This window comes from Oryx dammah, unplaced genomic scaffold, assembly GCF_014754425.2.
Source record: "Oryx dammah isolate SB20612 unplaced genomic scaffold, SCBI_Odam_1.1 HiC_scaffold_19, whole genome shotgun sequence".
Lineage (NCBI taxonomy): Eukaryota > Metazoa > Chordata > Mammalia > Artiodactyla > Bovidae > Oryx > Oryx dammah.
The window spans coordinates 63,658,600-63,677,914 of record NW_024070203.1 but is presented as its reverse complement, the minus strand read 5'-3'; the positions used below and the strand labels follow the sequence as shown (position 1 = coordinate 63,677,914).

The 19,315-nt window shown below is 34.1% G+C and overlaps 1 protein-coding gene across 3 annotated transcripts in view; it reads right to left on the bottom strand.

Annotated features, from left to right (window-relative positions):
• Window positions 1-19,315, bottom strand: part of LOC120878903 (CUB and sushi domain-containing protein 3-like) — a 1,427,768-nt gene that overhangs the window by 442,913 nt on the left and 965,540 nt on the right. For all 3 annotated transcript variants that reach the window (XM_040261811.1, XM_040261812.1, XM_040261813.1), the window contains 3 exons: window positions 17,192-17,308; window positions 10,688-10,903; window positions 8,292-8,480 (listed from right to left, as the gene is read on the bottom strand). In XM_040261811.1, the coding sequence (XP_040117745.1) occupies window positions 8,292-8,480; window positions 10,688-10,903; window positions 17,192-17,308 (522 nt within the window). The remainder of the gene's footprint in view (window positions 1-8,291; window positions 8,481-10,687; window positions 10,904-17,191; window positions 17,309-19,315) is intronic.

Below are 19,315 nucleotides of genomic sequence, written 5' to 3'. Positions count from 1 at the left end.
CCATTAAGGGAAAAAAATGGTAGTCTTTCAAAATAGTGCATAAATAAATAAGGTAATATTCTAATAAGCAGGCATGTTGAAAAGTAACTGGACTATATGATGATCTTTTACTTTTATCTAGTCTGTTTCATTTTTTATATTTCATATTCAGTGCTACCATTTCATTTAATTTATGTTTTCCAATTACTCCACCTCTTTTTTTTTTTTTTTTTGATGTTCTTTCTCAAGCCTTTATCAAGCATAGTAGAAAAGCTTTTGTATACATATATATAATAAGTAAGGTAATAAAGAAATGCCACCTGGAACACCACGAATGGGAGAGAATAGGATAGTTACAAGTAGTTGTAGAAGTCCCAATAGGGGACTACAGATAAAGAAGGAAACCTAAGAAACTTTGGGAGGCCTTTGTAAGTCAATGATGGCTCAAGAAAGCTACTGTAACATTATTCAATGAAGCAGGCTTGCTTAATTATAAGTGAAATGAAGTTGCTCAGTTGTGTCTGATTCTTTGCGACCCCGTGGACTATAGCCCACCAGGCTCCTCTGTCCATGGGATTCTCCAGGCAAGAATATTGGAGTGGGTTGCCATTTCCTTCTCCAGGGGATCTTCCCAACCCAGGGATCGAACCCGGGTCTCCCGTATTGTGGGTGGATGCTTTACTATCTGAGCCACCAGAGAAGCCCCTTAATTATAAAACCATAAACAAAACCACAAGATATGCCTCAGGTTACTAGATGGAAGGCCCACCTTTTACAAATATGATAATCCTAGTTTGACCTCATAGGGTCAGACACTTTCCTGGCTAGTATCAAGGAGGAGCTAGTGGAGGAGGAGCTATGATGCATGCCTCACTTCTGCATCTCTATCTACCTGAAGAAGGCAGTCTTTTCCCCTTCCTTTCCTTCCCTTATAAATTGTAGCCCACTAAGTCTTCAGGGCAGAGCTCCCTGCATCTCTTACAAGCATCCTGTATTAATAAATCTACTTCCTGTTTATCAGTTTGAATTCCTTCTGTGCTGAGATCAAAGAACCTGAGTCTCAGTAAGTCCAGACATCGGATGGTTAAAGATTGTGGTTCAACTCACAAACTGGGTTTTGGCCGAGTTTGAGTCCTGGCCGTGTGGGTTACAGTCCCAAATTGGGCTTTGGCAGGGTTCTAGTACCCACAGTGTGGGTTCAATCCCAGGCAGGGTTTTGGCAAAGTTCAAGTCACAGCAAGGTTTTGGCAGGGTTTGAGTCCCTGCACATGGATTCAAGTCCCAATCTTAGATAAATGGTTTCAACCACAACACTGATCTAAAAAGTTTGAGACTTGGTTTCTGAGTTTCTGGTATAACCTTTCACTCATTACTTATAATGTTTCTGTAACAACATTTTCTCAGCTGTCAAGTGGAAATATCTCCTCTGCTTACTTCACAAGGTTGCAAGCAAGAAAATCTTTTAAAAAATATAAAGCACCAAACTATAAGCTAATAATATAGATGTTTTTTATACTGCCAAATCAAGAAAATGCACCTAAATCATAATTATATAAGAAAAATATATACATTTACATACATAATTTATCAAATTATTTTTGTTCTCTTTATAAGAGATGTTTGGGTTGAGTAGAACTCATATTGGCATTATCTTTTCCAGAAAAGAGAAGCACAGAAAATTAAGATATTTGCTTAAAATCATCCAGCTAATTAATGGTAGTGTCTGAGAGCTGGTGAAGTATCTTAATGTTAGTTTGCTTTATAAAACACTATATCTCTACAATCCCAGCTAACAATAGATCAGTCATATCTGACATAGCAAGTGTGTATCTGAGATACAAGAGAGTTCAGAAGTTGAGGTGAAATAAAAATAATTTGTTTAAAAATGAACTGTCTTTTCAAGTGCAATTGATCATTTCTTGTTCTGAATTTTTAATAAAATTTTCATTTTAGAATTATTTTAGATTTAAAAGAAGTTATAATGATAGTACAGAGAATCCCCACATATGCTTCACATTGTTTCCCATATTTTTAAAATTCATTCATTTCAAAACTAAATAAAAAGTAACCATCAGTATATATATCATCTAAAATATCATCTAAAAGTTCAAAAAAGTGAGAAACTTATGTAGATGTCTAATGTGGTGTTATCATTTTTCTCATTTCACTCATGATCTAGGCAACATGCTACTTTTCTAAGGTCAGATAAAAAACTGATGATTCATAAAATTAGAAATAGAAGTTGATGTGTTAAATAAACTATAAGGATGAATGAATTAATGTCTTTAAAGTGACTTTCAAATTTATGGACTTCTTAAAATATGTGGATTCTTGCCTAAAGAAACATTATTAATATTTAACTTGCTAATTTACTTTCCAAAACAAAACACTTCCATTAGGTCCTTGTTTATTTGCAACATGACCTGGCATGGTTCCTGGTAGGTTTGGAAGCTAAATGAATACATGTAAGTTTTTTTGTTTTGTTTTTTAATCTAGAAAGATGACAAGGGAACTACCAGGTTTTTTGTTTGTTTGATTTTGCTTTTTTGGTAATGTGTATTTTAGAAAGGGAAATCAAATATTTTTTGACCAAAAACAAGTCAATGTTTCTTATTTTCAAAGTAATCACATTTGTTTACACTTTTGTTTCTTTCTTTCTTTTTTTGCTTTTAGATATTTGGTTAAAATATATGACCATTTTCACAGAAATGTGGAGCACCAGGATAATCGCTTAAGCATAAAATATATCAATTGAAATATCATTTTACATGTTAATTATTTTTATTTTTTTCAAAATGGAAAACATAAGTATAGATATGTATTTCTTTAAAATTTAAAATTGATCTTGATCACTAAGTAGTAAATAGGATCCTCTTGATCACTAAGTAGTAAATAGGATTATGTGTGTGAAGTACTCAGCTGATCATAGCATCAATTCAGTTCAGTTCAGTCGCTCGGTCGTGTCTGACTCTTTGCGACTCCATGAATCGAAGCACACCAGGCCTCCCTGTCCATCACCAACACCCGGAGTTCACTCAGACTCATGTCCATCGAGTCGGTGATGCCATCCAGCCATCTCATCCTCTGTCGTCCCCTTCTCCTCCTGCCCCCAATCCCTCCCAGCATCAAAGTCTTTTCCAATGAGTCAACTCTTTACATGAGGTGGCCAAAGTGCTGGAGTTTCAGCTTTAGCATCATTTCTTCCAAAGAACACCCAGGACTGATCTCCTTCAGAATGGACTGGTTGGACATCCTTGCAGTCCAAGGGACTCTCAAGAGTCGTCTCCAACACCACAGTCCAAAAGCATCAATTCTTTGGCACTCAGCCTTCTTCACAGTCCAACTCTCACGTCCATACATGACTACTGGAAAAACCATAGCCTTAACTAGACAGATCTTTGTTGGCAAAGTAATGTCTCTGTTTTTTAATATGCTATCTAGGCTGGTCATAACTGTCCTTCCAAAGAGCAAGCGTCTTTTAATTTCATGGCTGCAGTCACCATCTGCAGTGATTTTGGAGCCCCCAAAAATAAAGTCTGACACTGTTTCCACTGTTTCCCCATCTATTTCCCATGAAGTGATGGGACCAGATGCCATGATCTTTGTTTTCTGAATGTTGAACTTTAAGCCAACTTTTTCACTCTCCACTTTCACTTTCATCAAGATGGTCTTTAGTTCCTCTTCACTTTCTGCCATAAGGGTGGTGTCATCTGCATATCTGAGGTTATTGAGATTTCTCCTGGCAATCTTGATTCCAGCTTGTGTTTCTTCCAGCCCAGTGTTTCTCATGATGTACTCTGCATATAAGTTAAATAAGCAGGGTGACAATGTACAGGCTTGACGTACTTCGTTTCCTATTTGGAACCAGTCTGTTGTTCCATGTCCAGTTCTAACTGTTGTGTTCTGACCGACATATAGGTTTCTTAAGAGATCATAGCATAGTAAAACTTTTTCATCTCCTCCTTTCCTTCTCTTTCCTCTCCTGCTTGTTGGTGAAAATTACTCTTCACTGCTGTCAGTTATCATGGCCCTTAGGAGAACTGACTATTAGGCAATGGAGATAGTTGTAGGCACAAGGAAAAAGGACTGAGGTTAGTTGAGCAAGTGTCACTTGTTGAGTGGTACATTAGGTGATTTACATGTCTTTTATTTCTTAGAGCTATAAACTATCTTGCAGCATGGATGTAATTATCATATTTTGGAAAACATCATATTTGAGAAAACTTGGCAGGAAAGAGATCTGAACACCTTTTCAAAGATCACATAACTTAGGAAAGAATGAAATGTAAATATAAACTATGTTCCTGCAACAGACACCACTCTTTAGGGAGAAGAAGCCCTGTATCACCCATTCGATGGTGAGTGTTATGATCTCAAGTGCCATCATGATTCTTTTCCTGCCTCTACAAGTCTCCCTGCGCTTGGGATAGTATGGATATTAAGGTAAGTGAAACAAGTCAAGAGAGAAAAGGCTGTATGATGTCCCTTATATGTGGAATCTAAAAAACAAAACAAACAAATTGAAACAGAAACAGACTCATACATACAAAGAACAAATTGGTGGCTGCCAGAGGTGAGGGAGTAGGGGTTCAACAAGATAAGTGAAAGGGTTTAAGAGGTACAAACTTTCCATTATAAAATAAATAAGTCACAGGGAAGTAGTGTACAGCATAAGGAATACTGCTGTAATTCTGTATGGTGGCAGATGGTTACTAGACTTATTGTGGTAATCAATCCATAATGTATGTAAATGTTGAATCACTACGTTGTACACCTCAGACAAACATAAGATCGTACCAGGCTTCAGCAATACATGAACTGTGAACATCTAGAAAGATGTTCAAGCTGGTTTTAGAAAAGGCAGAGGAACCAGAGATCAAATTGCCAACATCTACTGGATCATCAAAAAAGCAAGAGTTCCAGAAAAACATCTATTTCTACTTTATTGACTATGCCAAAGCCTTTGACTGTGTGGATCACAATAAACTGTGGAAAATTCTGAAAGAGATGGGAATACCAGACCACCTGACCTGTCTCTTGAGAAACCTATAGGCAGGTCAGGAGGTAACAGAACTGGAGGTGGAACAACAGACTGGTTCCAAATAAGAAAAGGAGTATGCCAAGGCTGTATATTGTCATCTTGCTTATTTAACAACTTATATGCAGAGTGCATCATGAGAAACGCTGGGCAGAAGAAGAAGCACAAGCTGGAATTAAGATTGCCGGGAGAAATATCAATAACTTCAGATATGCAGATGACACCACCCTTATGGCAGAAAGTGAAGAGGAACTAAAAAGCCTCTTGATGAAAGTGAAAGAGGAGAGTGAAAGAGTTGGCTTAAAGCTCAACATTCAGAAAACGAAGATCATGGCATCTGGTCCCATCACTTCATGGGAAATAGATGGGGAAACAGTGGAAACAGTGTCAGACTTTATTTTTTGGTGCTCCAAAATCACTGCAGATGGTGACTGCAGCCATGAAATTAAAAGACACTTACTCCTTGGAAGGAAAGTTATGACCAACCTAGACAGCATGTTAAAAAACAGAGATATTACTTTGCCAACAAAGGTCCATCTAGTCAAGGCTATGGTTTTTCCAGTAGTCATGTATGGATGTGAGAGTTGGACTGTGAAGAAAGCTGAGTGCCAAAGAATTGATGCTTTTGAACTGTGGTGTTGGAGAAGACTCTTGCAAGTCCCTTGGACTGCAAGGAGGTCCAACCAATACATCTTAAAGGAGACCAGTCCTGGGTGTTCATTGGAAGGACTGATGCTGTGGCTGAAATTCCAGTACTTTGGCCACCTCATGCGAAGAGTTGACTCATTGGAAAAGACTCTGATGCTGGGAGGGATTGGGGGCAGGAGGAGAAGGGGACGACAGAGGATGAGATGGCTGGATGGCATCACTGACTCGATGGATATGAGTTTGGGTGTACTCCGGAAGTTGGTGATGGACAGGGAGACCTGGTGTGCTGCAATTACCTGGGTTGCAAAGAGTCAGACACGACTGAGAGACTGAACTGAACTGAACTCAAAGATACTTTCAAGGCAGAGGTTTGTTTTTGGAATGGGACACTATATGATATAATGCTTTACAGACTGTAAAGACAATATTATGGTGTTGTTATGTTTTGTTATTTTTAAAAATATTACCTTGAAACATAAATGAAGAGGTTATTCTGTAAATTCCTTAAATGAAAATACTATTTATTATTCATCTAACATCTAGAATTAAGATACCTTTCATCAAATTCTACCCACAGAAACAGAAAGACGCTAACAAATTTATAGCGTAAATATAGAATCAAAATTAAAGTAAAACATAAATGAAAAGCAAGTTTCCAAAAACTGCTTTATCAGTTGCCTTACTGTTCAGAATCAGGCGCAGTCTTATGTAACCTAGGTACACATAAGTTTTTTTAGTAAATGTTAGTATTAGTTTTACACTTGCTACAAAATTTGAAATCATATCCTGTGTCAATGAAAAACTACCTAGATTCCAAATAACCAAAGTAGAAGCAAATTTTTGGAATATAACTTACTCATAACTAGGCCACTGTCTATAACATAAGCTTTCTATGAGGCTGGCAATACTGCAGACTAAGTGATGTTTTTAAGCAAGTATGCGCCAGAGAAGGGCTTCCCTGGTGGCTTGTTGACTTTAGTGATATATCACATGAAAACTACAAAGAATCTAAGAAGAAATAAAATTTGTCCAAATAAACTAACATTGCAGATTATTCTCAATATAATGAGAGTTATAACAACATCTAAACTCTGAACTCCTCCAATATTCCAGTAGTTGTATTGGGTGTCTATTAGCATGGCTGATCTTTTTTAACCCTCATAACTAACATTAACATAATGTTGCAATCATTTTGCTGATGAGAAAAATAAAGTTTAGAAAAGTGAATTAACCTAGTATCAAATGACCAGAATATAAAGCCAAACACCCTATTCCCAAGGTTTTCATTAATTGACCTTTGAAAATATTCACACCAAATGAAAATGGAAACAGGGACAATTCAGATACAAGGAGAATTCCAAATCTGGCAATAGTAAAACAAACAAAACCAGCAACAATGACAAAAAAACCCAAACATAGAAACAAAACCAGAAAGGCTACACTCTATATATTTCCCTGGAAAAGATGTTTTGGGAGTAAAGAAATTTCATCTGTTAAATATCAGCTTCTTTGTTATATAACACTTAGGGGCTGTGAAAACCATCTCATCACTATAAAAATCTTCAGACTCATATTAACCTGAAATATCAATTTTGTTTTACTAGATTTAAGGATTCATAGGATTCCCACACCATTCCATACAGTGAGCAATGTATGGAGTAACTCACAGAAGGAATCCTCTTCTTCATTAATGTTTTAATCTAGAGGGAATTTGCCTCCATTAAAATAAGTGAAAAAAGGATAAAGTCTTAAACCACAGATCAAAGCTCTACAAATCTACCTGATTTTGTAGTATATTATAACTTACAAACATCTGTGACCACAAATTTATAATTAAATTCAAGTTAAATATATTTGAGAGTTTTAAGAGCTTTTTGAAATAGCAAAATCACTTGTATCTTGTTCTATTACAAAAATGAGTACTGATAACCACTGAATGGGTGATCATCTAAAGGAATTCTTGTTCATTTCCTGTATAAATAGAAAATGATTTTAAGTCCTAGTGCAAAGTCCTTCATTTCTCTACAGATATTTATTTTTCATCAGTCAAAATATTCATTTCCAAAGGTTGAGATGGTGCTCCAAATTTTCAATACTTTAATTATTGCTATTCTTTATCTCACAACATGAATTCCCATCAGAATTCATCTATCATAATAGATTATTCTGTAGATTGCATATATTGAGGCAATACTTGCCTTGATAACTCAAATTCTCTATTTTCCCTTGTAATCATCTATCATAGGTATTAATTTTAAGTTATAAAATATTGTCAAAACTTGTCAGAAATCATGAAAACCATCTATTAATAGAATATAGAAATGCAATATCTATAAGCTTTCAAAATATGATTCTATCATCTACCTATTATCTTTTCTCTAACCATCTCTTCATTCCTTATTCCCATCATCCGAAGACAAATTTAGAAGCATGGTAGGCTGAATGGAGCAGTTGAGAAGATAATTGTGTTATACCAGATTGCCAAGTCAAAAAAAATTGAAATAATTAATATGAAATAAATGAAGAAATTCAACAGATTACATATTTTTGAAAAAGGGTGTATAATCATGCAACTCCATGGACAGTGACTACACATACAAGCAAATGAAAGCAGCTGACCACGTACCCACACACCTTGGCAGAGGTGCACTCCACACTCGTCGGCCACCACCAAGACAGATGATCTCTGAGGTCCCTTCCAGACGATAACCTGATGAGCAGGAGAAGGTCAGAGTGTCACCAACCCCAAAGGTGAACCCAATTCGGTTACCATATTGAGGAATTCCAGGATCTTCACAAGGTTCCAGATTATACTCTGTAATTGGATGAAGAGGAAAACAAACAAACAAAAAAAACAGTAGTAGTAACTTTTAAGGGTATACTTCTATGTTTTGTAAACTGGTTGCTTTCAGGGCTAGCCATATATTTTAAAAGTGCCTATAACTGTGGGCTTCCCCCCATGGCTCAGGGGTGAAGAATCCTCCTGTGATGCAGGATACACAGGGAAGTGGGTTATATCTCTGGGTGGGGAAGATCCCCTGGAGGAGGACATGGAAACTCACTCCAGTATTCTTGCTTGGGAAAGCCCATGGACTGAGGAGCCTGGTGGGCTATAGTCCATACGGTCCCAAAAAGTCAGAGAAGACTGAGGCGACTGAACACACATAGATATAATTATGGCTATATTCTATGGCACACATAATTTTCTTCTTTTGTTAAAGACCTGCAAGGAGATCAAACCAGTCAATCCTAAAGGAAACCAGTCCTGATATTCATTGGAAAAACTGAAGCTGAAGCTGAAGCTGAAACTCCAATACTTTGGTCACCTGATAAGAAGAACAGACTCACTGGAAAAGACCCTGATGCTAAGAAAGGTGGAAGGAGGATTGAAAAGAAAGATTGAAGTAGAAGGAGAAGGGGATGACAGAGAATGAGATGGTTGGATGGCATCACTGACTCGATGGACATGAGTTTGAGCAAGCTCCGGGAGCTGGTGATGGACAGGGAAGCCTGGTGTGCTGCAGTCTATGGGGTCGCAAAGAGTCAGACATGACTGAGTGACTGAACTGAACTGAACTGAACTGTGAAAGACCTAATAATATAATAAATATTCTTATGTGTGAAATTAAATAAAGATGAGAAAGTGTCACCTTGTGAATGATACATTGGGAATGTAGATATTTATCTTGTATTTTTTATTCTGTATTAGAAATGTTTTGTTTCTTAGATTTTTGACTTAAAATAATGACATGATAAAGTCATATTTTCAAATCAAAAATAGCATTTGGAATGAAATCATTTACGTTTTGAAATGACATTTACTTAATGGTTTTAGTCTAAATGACAAAGGTTCTTGTGCCTGTAGTATATGAGGAATTCTATTAATCCATATTCTGAAAAATATGTGACTTCAGAAGCAAGAGTTTATGTAAGACTGACTGCCCACAAACTGAAAATTATATATTATAGATTTATACAAGAAAATTTCCTCAAGCAATGAATGAACATCATGAAAATAAACCTTTAAACACTCTTCAGGGTATGACCAACTAAATTTAATTAACCATAATATTATAATTTATATACAGTCTTAAGAAGAAGTAGCTTATCTAAAAACATTCCCAGAACACACACTTAGTACCTAACCGCAGTGGAGAACAAAGTGATTGTTTCATGTTGATGAGCTACTATTTTATTAACATTCTATGTTAAAACTGATTATGCTCATTTGTTCTTCTCTGTGAAATAGCTTGTTTTAGTAGACAAATATCTCTATGCAAATACTGGAATAACAATTGAAGAACAAAGTCAGTATTTATTATTTTATTTAGATATTTGTAATATATATTATTAATATAATTATGTATAATTGTAAATTTAATATTAGCAAGTTGGCATAAGATTTATTGTTTCTGTATTCTCTTTCACTATTCCATTTAGCTAAAAAGTAGAACTAACAAGAATATTTCTTTGTTCAGTTTGTCTTATAATATTTTTCCCTTATAATCCAAGTTATAATATTGCCTATAGAGGTTATTCTAGAATAAAAAAAATAATTGAATTAACTTGCTTTTAGATCATCTAGTTCCAAATGAATATTCATCTTGGCCTGCAAACAATGACTTTTCCCAGAAACACAAAACTAGAATATCACTGGTTTAATTCACATTTCATTAATGGACTAAGTAAACCTTTACATATATGTATGGGCTTCCATTTTAGGTTCATTTGACATTTTAGCAAGTTTTCCTCTCAGAATTCTATAGGAATATACATTAAAGAAATGTATTTATTGTATTTCTAGTAAATTTTTGTGAATTAATTTCTTTTTTGCTACTATTTTAAGGTTCTCTTTAATATATTACTGCAGTCAATCTTCAAGGCATTTCAAATTTTCCTTAAAATTTGTTGGCAGATAGCTTTTTTGCTTTCACCTTTTTTTGTCTCATTTTCTCTCTCTGTTTGGTTATGCATAAGCTATTTTCACTTTTAAAACTCTGGTATTAAAACTTATTTTCTTACCAGAGAATGTAATATTGAATCCTTCATATGATATTGAGAAATCAGAAATGAAGCGCAACTGAGCCCTGAAATTTCCATAGAGACCAGCATTGATTGTTGAAGGAAGTTCTGAACCAGTCAAGCGTGCCAGTGGTTGGGTAAAACTGCCATTCTCTGTGATCAGTAAGTAGTCATGATGGTCTTCCAAATGAAAGGTGTGGAAGTTGAACTGTACACCTAATAAGGAAAAGAGGAAAATTAGACTCATCAAGTATATTAGCAAAACACACAGAGTTACCAAACTAACAAAAATCAGGACTCTTATGACAGATTTTTGTGAAAATGAATGGCACTGCTATAAAATATTCTGAATATATAGTATAATTATTATATCTTTCTTTTGAGTTTTTCTGTTTTCTTGTTTCCTTTAGCTTCTCTATAAGGTTTATAATGAGTCATGTCTTAGAAACTGCTTGGAAATAAAATTTTAAAATTACTGTCTAAAAAGAAATTACATGCATTTTCTGAAAATTTCAAGGAAAACTTATACCCTTTATTCAAATAGAAGTGTTTTGGCAAAAGTAACCACTCATTCAACTTCTAATAAGATAGACTACTCTGTCAATATCTAACAGAATTTTAAATTTTCCCATGTATTAATTTCAGTACATATCAGAACAAGTACATTTTTTAAGAAAAACATGCAGACTGATAGTCTGATTTTTTTTCTTTTTTTGTTCATTTGCTCTTTTGACTATTTTTCCTATTTTTAGTCTCTAACCAAAATCTAATTCACTTTATCTGAACTTCCACTCATGTTAAAGTGCTCAGCAACTCTTTGTAGTTTATATAATGGATTCATATAGGGTATACTCTTTTTGGTATGAGTTCTTTAGCATGCATGATCAGTCTTGAAGTCATGTCCAACTCGTTGCCACCCCAGGGACTGTAATCCGCCAGGCTCCTCTGTTCATAGTATTCCAGATAAGAATATTGGAGTGGGCTGACATTTCCTCCTCCAGGGGATCTTTCTGACCAGGTATCAAACCCGCATCTCCTGCAGTGCAGATGGATTTTTTACCACTGAGCCTCCTGGAAAGTCCCTGAGTTTCTTTCTCTTACCACTAAGTGCGTGAGATTCATCTCTACTTTTGTGTGTGATTGTAAGTTGTTTTAGAGATCCATTTCATTTTGTGAATACAACACATTCATTTGTCTGTTCAAAAGCTGATGGTTATTTAGGTAATTGACATTTAACTTAAATGCAGAAAATGCTGCTATGAGCATTCAAGTATGTCTTTTGAAGAACATATTTGCTTATTTCTGTTGGATCGATACCTAGGAGTAGAATTACTGGCTCATGGGAAATTTATATATATATATATATATATATCTCAGCCTTAATAGATATTGTTTCACAAAGTGGCTATGCCAATTTACATTTTCATCAACAAATCCAATTGATCTGTATCTTCATCAATATTTGAAAGTTTAAATTTTTATTTTTTCATTTGTTCTGTCCTGGTGAGTATGGTATGTCATTGCATTGTTGTCTTTTGTGACTGTTTAATGACACTATCTTAAATGCATGTAATAACCTAACAGTTACACACATATACACACACACACATCCTATATTGTTTGTAAGATATGCATATGTGTGTACTCAGTTGCTCAGCTGTGTCTGATTATTTGCGACTCTGGATTGTAGCCCGTCAGACCCCTCTGACATGGGATTTTCCAAGCTAGAATACTAGAGTGGGTTTCCATTTCCTCCTTCAGGGGATTTCCCGACCCATGGATCAAACCCACATCTCCTGTGTCTCCTGCATTAGCAGGCAGATTTCTTTACCACTGAGCCACCTAGGATGCTGTATTTAAGTACCAAATGAAACAAAGGATGATATCACATTCATCTTTCTTTTTAAATTTTCTTTTTTTTTCTTTTCATTTTGAACACTTGATATATGTTTATTAAATATATCAATTCCTTTTTCTAAGATTTTTTTTCTTTTTTTTTTTAATTAATTTATTTATTTTTAATTTTTACTTTACAATTCTGTATTGGTTTTGGCATAGATTGACATGAATCCACCACAGGTGTACATGATCTAAAAGAATCACCAAAAGCTTCATCAAAAACCCAGTGACATATGTTAGTGGGTAATGATAAAATAACATTCTTAATGCTATTTATCAACTTTATAGTTCCAAATGATGTATAGTTATGGAGTCATCATTGCTTTTTAAAAAAATTGAAGTATGGTTGATTTACAAAGTTGTGTTAGTTTCAGGTATACAGCAAAGTGATTCAGATATATGTGTGTGTGTGTATTCTTTTTCATATTATTTTCCAGTATAGATTATTTTAAGATGCTGAATATAGTTCCCTGTGCTATACAGTAAGCCCTTGTTGTTTATCTATTTTATTGTATATGTTAATCCCAAACTCCTTATTTATCACTTGTTTGTTAAAAAAGCAAAAAGTGAAATAAAATGAGACCAAAAAATAAACTGAAAATATAAGTAATGATGAGTTATTATTCCATAATAGGCCAGTGATTCCAACTTGGAAAATACTTGAAATATACAATGATACTCTTTTCCAAAATATAACATCTCTTTTTTTCTCTCACTCCACAATGAGCCCTTTTTAGGACTGGGTCCAGAAAGTCAGTGTCTCAAAAGTTCTTCAATATAAATGTGGCATTTGATACTGCTGCTAAGTTGCTTCAGTCGTGTCTGACTCTGTGCGACTCCATAGATGGCAACCCACCAGGCTCCCCCGTCCCTGGGATTCTCCAGGCAAGAACACTGGAGTGAGTTGCCATTTCCTTCTCCAATGTATGAAAGTGAAAAGTTAAAGTGAAGTCGCTCAGTCGCTCAGCCCACCATGCTCCTCCATCCATGGGATTCTTCAGGCAAGAGTACTGGAGTGGATTGCCATTGCCTTCTCCGGGCATTTGCTACTAGACAGACATAAATGAAAATGGCAATGTAGCAAGGAGAAGATCTTTGCCATCTAGATTCACTGATATCTAAATTTACAAATTAACATGAGTGGAAGTTCAGATAAAGTGAATTAGATTTTGGTCAGAGACTGAAAATAAGAAAAATAGAAGAGCAAATGAACAAAAAAGAAAAAAAATCAGTCTATCAGTTTGCATGTTTCTCTTAGAAAAATCTGCTTATTCTGATATGTAATGAAATTAATACATGGGAAAATTTAAAATTCTGTTAGGTAGTGGTGCTAAGGAGCCCACTGTCATGTATTGCATGCATAGCCTTTCTGAGATGCACTTTCTCCATCTGGGAAAATGGATTCTAATACAGTTGTCCTAAAGTTTAAATGAGACAATATAAGGGATGACTTGGCACAATGCTTTCACAGAGGAAGTGCTCAGCAACTCTTAGGCATCATTTATTGTTTACTTCTTCAACCTGAAAGTCAATTGTTTTCATGTCACTATGCCCTAGTCAACTACTTTAATAAATGAAGCTACTGTTTATCATCTTATGTTTTAAACACTAAAATCTGTGTTCACTACAGGAAAACAACATAAGACCTTCTAATTACGGCAATTAATCTAAATAATAAAATGATACTAAGAACCTACTATATTACAAGCATTATAGAATATAAAAAGTGAGAAGACTGTAAATAACTCATAGTCTAAGGGAAAAAGATACATAAACTAAAGTTTCAAACATTTTGCTAAGTGCTATGAAAGTAATTAATGTGAGTCAATATCAGAGTATAAACTTAAGAGATAGGTTGTCAGAGGGACTAGCAGATGCTTCTGAAGGCAATGACCTTCAAAAGTGAACAGCTCTTTGTGGAAGAGCAACCCTTGGATGGACATTTCAGGAAGTAGAAATGGACAGGCAAAGACATACAATCTTAATAGGGCAGTGGGTATGAAGAATAGTGAGAAAAAGTAAGTGGTTACAACATCATAGTACTGTCCCATCAAAGTGATAATTCAAAAGTTCTATTAAGGTAATTTTTGTTACATAAATATATGAAATACTTGGGCTTGAAGTCAAAATATTATTAATATCTGGGTTATAGTTATAGTTATGACAAATTTTGACCTTGAGGGTGCAATATTGATGTGCGTTTGTGTATCTATGTGTGTGTATATGGGCTGGGTGAGAAGTTTGACTCTATTACCTTGATAATTTCTCCTAACTTTAAGAGATTATCCTTCACAAAACTTTGACTACACTTTGGAACATTTGTACTTCGAACAAATTTTGTTGGCTCTTACAAGAAAAGCACATAATCTGCATTTCATGCCATGTAAATACAGATTTAATTAACACTTGCAGCGTCTGAAGGTGCAAAACCTTAAGTGTTAATTAAACTTCTATTTACATAGCAAGCAGTATGTAGCCCTCCATTTTCTTGTATAATACAAGGAAGCTTATTTTAAACTCCATTAATCTGCTACACAGTGGGGTAATAGGATGCTTTGGTTAACTTCCAACAAATAGTCTTCTATTATGGAGAACAACAAAAATGACAGTTTATGAAGTCTTCCACTTCATTCCTGCAGTAAATACCAGAATACTCATTTTAACAGCATTTTTTTCTCAATAATATTTAATTTTGATTAAAAGAACCATCTTTATATTACCCTCACCATTAATAAAAGGATGTATAATTTCAAAAAAGGCTAACCATCTGTATGTCAAATATTCTATCAGAACTGCAGATATATCTCACATAGTTGAACAGAAGTATAAAAAACATTGTGCACTGTCATATAGAGTGAAGTAAGAAAAACAACAAATATTGTATATCTCTTATATGTGGAATCTAGAAAAATGGTACAGATGCATTTATTGGCAAAGTGGAAATAGAGTCGCAAATGTAGACAACAAACGTGGTTACCAATGGTGGGGGGAGGAGGAGTGGGACAAACTGGGAGATGGGACTGACATACATATACTACTATGTATAAAACAGGTAACTAATGAGAACCTGCAGTTTATCACGTGGAACTCAACTCAAGGATCTGTGGTGAACCAAACGAGAAGAAAATCTAAAAAAAGATCTTACATGTAGGATATATGTATATGTATAACCAGTTAATCTCACTGAACAGCAACTAACACAGCATTGTAAAGCAACTCTATTCTAACAAAATTAAAAAATAAAATAAAATAACACATTGTGTAAAAACCACAATGGATTCAAATGTTTTAAATAAAGCTTTAATTTTTAAAACTGTAACATCACCTTCTCATTGCTGTGATTTGGTTTTTTTTAATTTTTAGATCTTTGATAGTAAAGCCAATAAGTACAATGTAATGTGTGTGCTGTTGCTCAGTTTTGCCCAACTCTTTGTGACTCCATGGAATGTAGCCTTCCAGGCTCCAATATTGTAAAGTAATTAAGCTCCAATTAAAATAAATTAAAAGAAAAAGAATACTGGAGTGGGTTGCCATGCCCTCCTCCAGGGGATCTTCCAAACCCAGGGATTGAACCTAAGTATCCCTCATTGCAGGCAGATCTTTACTGACTGAGCCACCAGGGAAGCCCAAGAATACTGGGTAGCCTATCCCTTCTCTGAATCAAACTGGAGTCTCATGCATTGCAGGTGGATTCTTTACCAGCTGAGCTACCAGGAAACCCATATACAATGTAACAGTAAAAACCAATAAGAATAATGCTTCCCCAAAGCAGTTTTTAACATGAATAAATTCTTTTTTAAAACATTAGCATATAGATATTTTCAGGTAAATAATTTTCATCCATTTTTGTTTTGATATTTAGAATGCCCATTTTCCCACTGTCAAGCTATTATCTTAAACCATTTATATTGCTAATATTCATTGAATATTTTGGTTGTATTGCATGAATAAATCATATTTAGTACTACAAGGACTTTCATTTATTTGTTCAAAGGAGATTTATTAAGCTCTACTATAAGTACAGTGCAATTTTATACTTTCACTCAACTATGTAAGATCCAACTGCAGTTCTGACAGAAAATTTGAGACAAATATTTCTAGGACAGTTATAAATGTATATAGGGTATATGGTTATAATAAACAACCATTTTATTTATATGTATTTATTTTATATATATTTATTTATAATAAATAACTATTTTAAAACAAGTGTATATAAACATGTACTGTTAACGTTACAATCAGTTCAGTACTTCAGAGTATCTATTTCCCTTTGAATTTTTGAAATCATCTTCTTATACTGTACCAGAGACAAAAGACATCCTATTTGAGATTTTACTGATATGAAAATTTCAAATTACATTATTTTAATATATATAAATATTACCATTCTGAAAAAAATCATATGAGCATATATGTTATAATACTACAGAAAAGTAAATATAATCCTCTGCTGCAGTTATTCAAATTGAATTTTGTATTAGCATATTTTAGTACTGATCTGTTTTTGCTCATGCAAAATGACATTGTAAAGGACAATGAAATAAAAATATATGCAATGAAAATTAAGAAGATAGCCCATTATCATTGCATGAGACAAATTACCTTTTCCATGGGTTACATCAACAGTCCATGTACAATTCAGAGAATTTGGATAAAATTCTGGGTAACCAGGTGATAAGATTGTTCCACTAGGCCCTCTAACATCTCCTCCACATAATGCTGAAAATACAAAGAAATATAGTCATATGATCACTGTTAAGAGAGGCAAAGGCTGAACAAATCTCTTTTGAAATAGAAGGAGTCTGATTATCTTTGCTTAAGTTACTTCCTGGAAATAAGAGGAATGTGTAAAGACCTCTTCCAATACTAGAAATTAATTTCATCCTTTGAAACACTAGAGAAGAAAAAGGTATAAAATTGTATCTGAGAATTAATACCAGCCCCAAAAGAATTTAGCTCGACCTTTCATATCTGCATTTAAAGTACACACTTACATATTTCTAATTACAAGCAACATTTGCATAAATTGGTTGTAAATTAAACATGAGTAATTAATTGTTTAGTCATTGCTCTTTTACTAAGCTTTAAGAAAACAATTTGTTAATTATACAAAATTATTTATATTTTAGATTCTTAAAGGGATAGGTGTCATTCTTCACAGAATTCCTTTTGAAATAGTGGAGCAAAATTTTGAAAGCTGTTTCTGAACTTGTGCATTTCTCTGGGGAACATAACGAATAAAAAGAGTTTTCTGAGAGGATGGTTAGTTTTTAGTAAATACTCCAAGATAATAAAAATAAATATTTATGAACTGAAGTAAAATAAATTAAAATTTGATTCAATGTTTATTTACTATAGACTAAATCACAGTTAAAAATTCCTTCTACCACCAGTAGTTACGATAGACCACTGATAATGCTGATAAAAAACTAAAGGAAACCTAAATATAGTGTAACTTATATGCCGCATTCATCATGCAAAATACTGGTCTGGATGAATCACAAGCTGGATTCAAGTTTACCATGAGAAATATCAACAACCTCAGATATGCAGATGTTACCACTCTAATGGCAGAAAGTGAAAAGGAACTAGAGCCTCTTTATGAAGGTGAAAGAGAGGAGAGAAAAAGCTGGCTTAAAATTCAACATTCATCATGGCATCCGATCCCATCACATTATGGTGAAAAGAAGGGGAAAAAGTGGAAGAAGTGATACATTTTATTTTCTTGGACTCCAAAATCACTGCAGATGATGACTTCACATATGTTTGACTTTTTAGCATTCTATTTCAAATGACCAATCTATATAAACATTATTAAAGGTATCATTCATTTAATCAGAGATTCATTTACTACTTTCTTCTTCAAATCACTCTCTCTTTAAGCATCTCAAACCTAAATGTGTCAATATACTTGTTTATGTTATTATCTTTAATTGATTTACATGTTATAGATTCTCATTTGTCAACGGCCTGTATGTGACTAAAACAATCTTCCATTATCATCAGTAGCAGGAGCATTTTAATCAACCAAATGAAATGCTTCATCTTTCTAAATGAGATCATTTTATATTGCAAATATTTAGAATTATATATATATTTTTTAACAATTACAAGAGATTAGTTACATGTGCATTGATATAATGCACAGAGACAGATGCTAATGCAAGTGTGAGTTGTTTTGAATTTTAATTAATTACCCAATGTTCTCTCAATCTGATGATGTTGGCTTCTCTATAAAAGTCCCTTCCTGCTAAAGCTAAGAAAATGCAAGATGAAATCAAACAGCCCATTAAAATCAATCATGAGGAGCCAAAATATTAAGAATAAAAAAAAAGGTTTTATAAGTGAAATTTTTTTCAGGTAGAAAATGGAACTCAGATACACTGTAAAAGATGCAGTGGTATAGAAAATATTAAGAAAATTTCTCCAAGAATATTTTTAAAATAAATTCTGAGGATTAAGTCAGTTCAAAAGACCATATGACTATTCATACATTAAATTTCATTAGAACAATAGCATCTAAAAAGGATGCCACGGATCTAATGCCTTATCTTTTATATCTCCCATTCTGAAGGAATTTCAATTGATTCCAACAACCTTGCTAATTAATGTCATATTAGGTATATATGTTCTTGTGAATGAAAGACAAATTTTATATCACATGAATCCTTGAAACATTGCAGAGAATTTAGGGAACAACAAAACAAACATGAAAAAAGCAGTTAC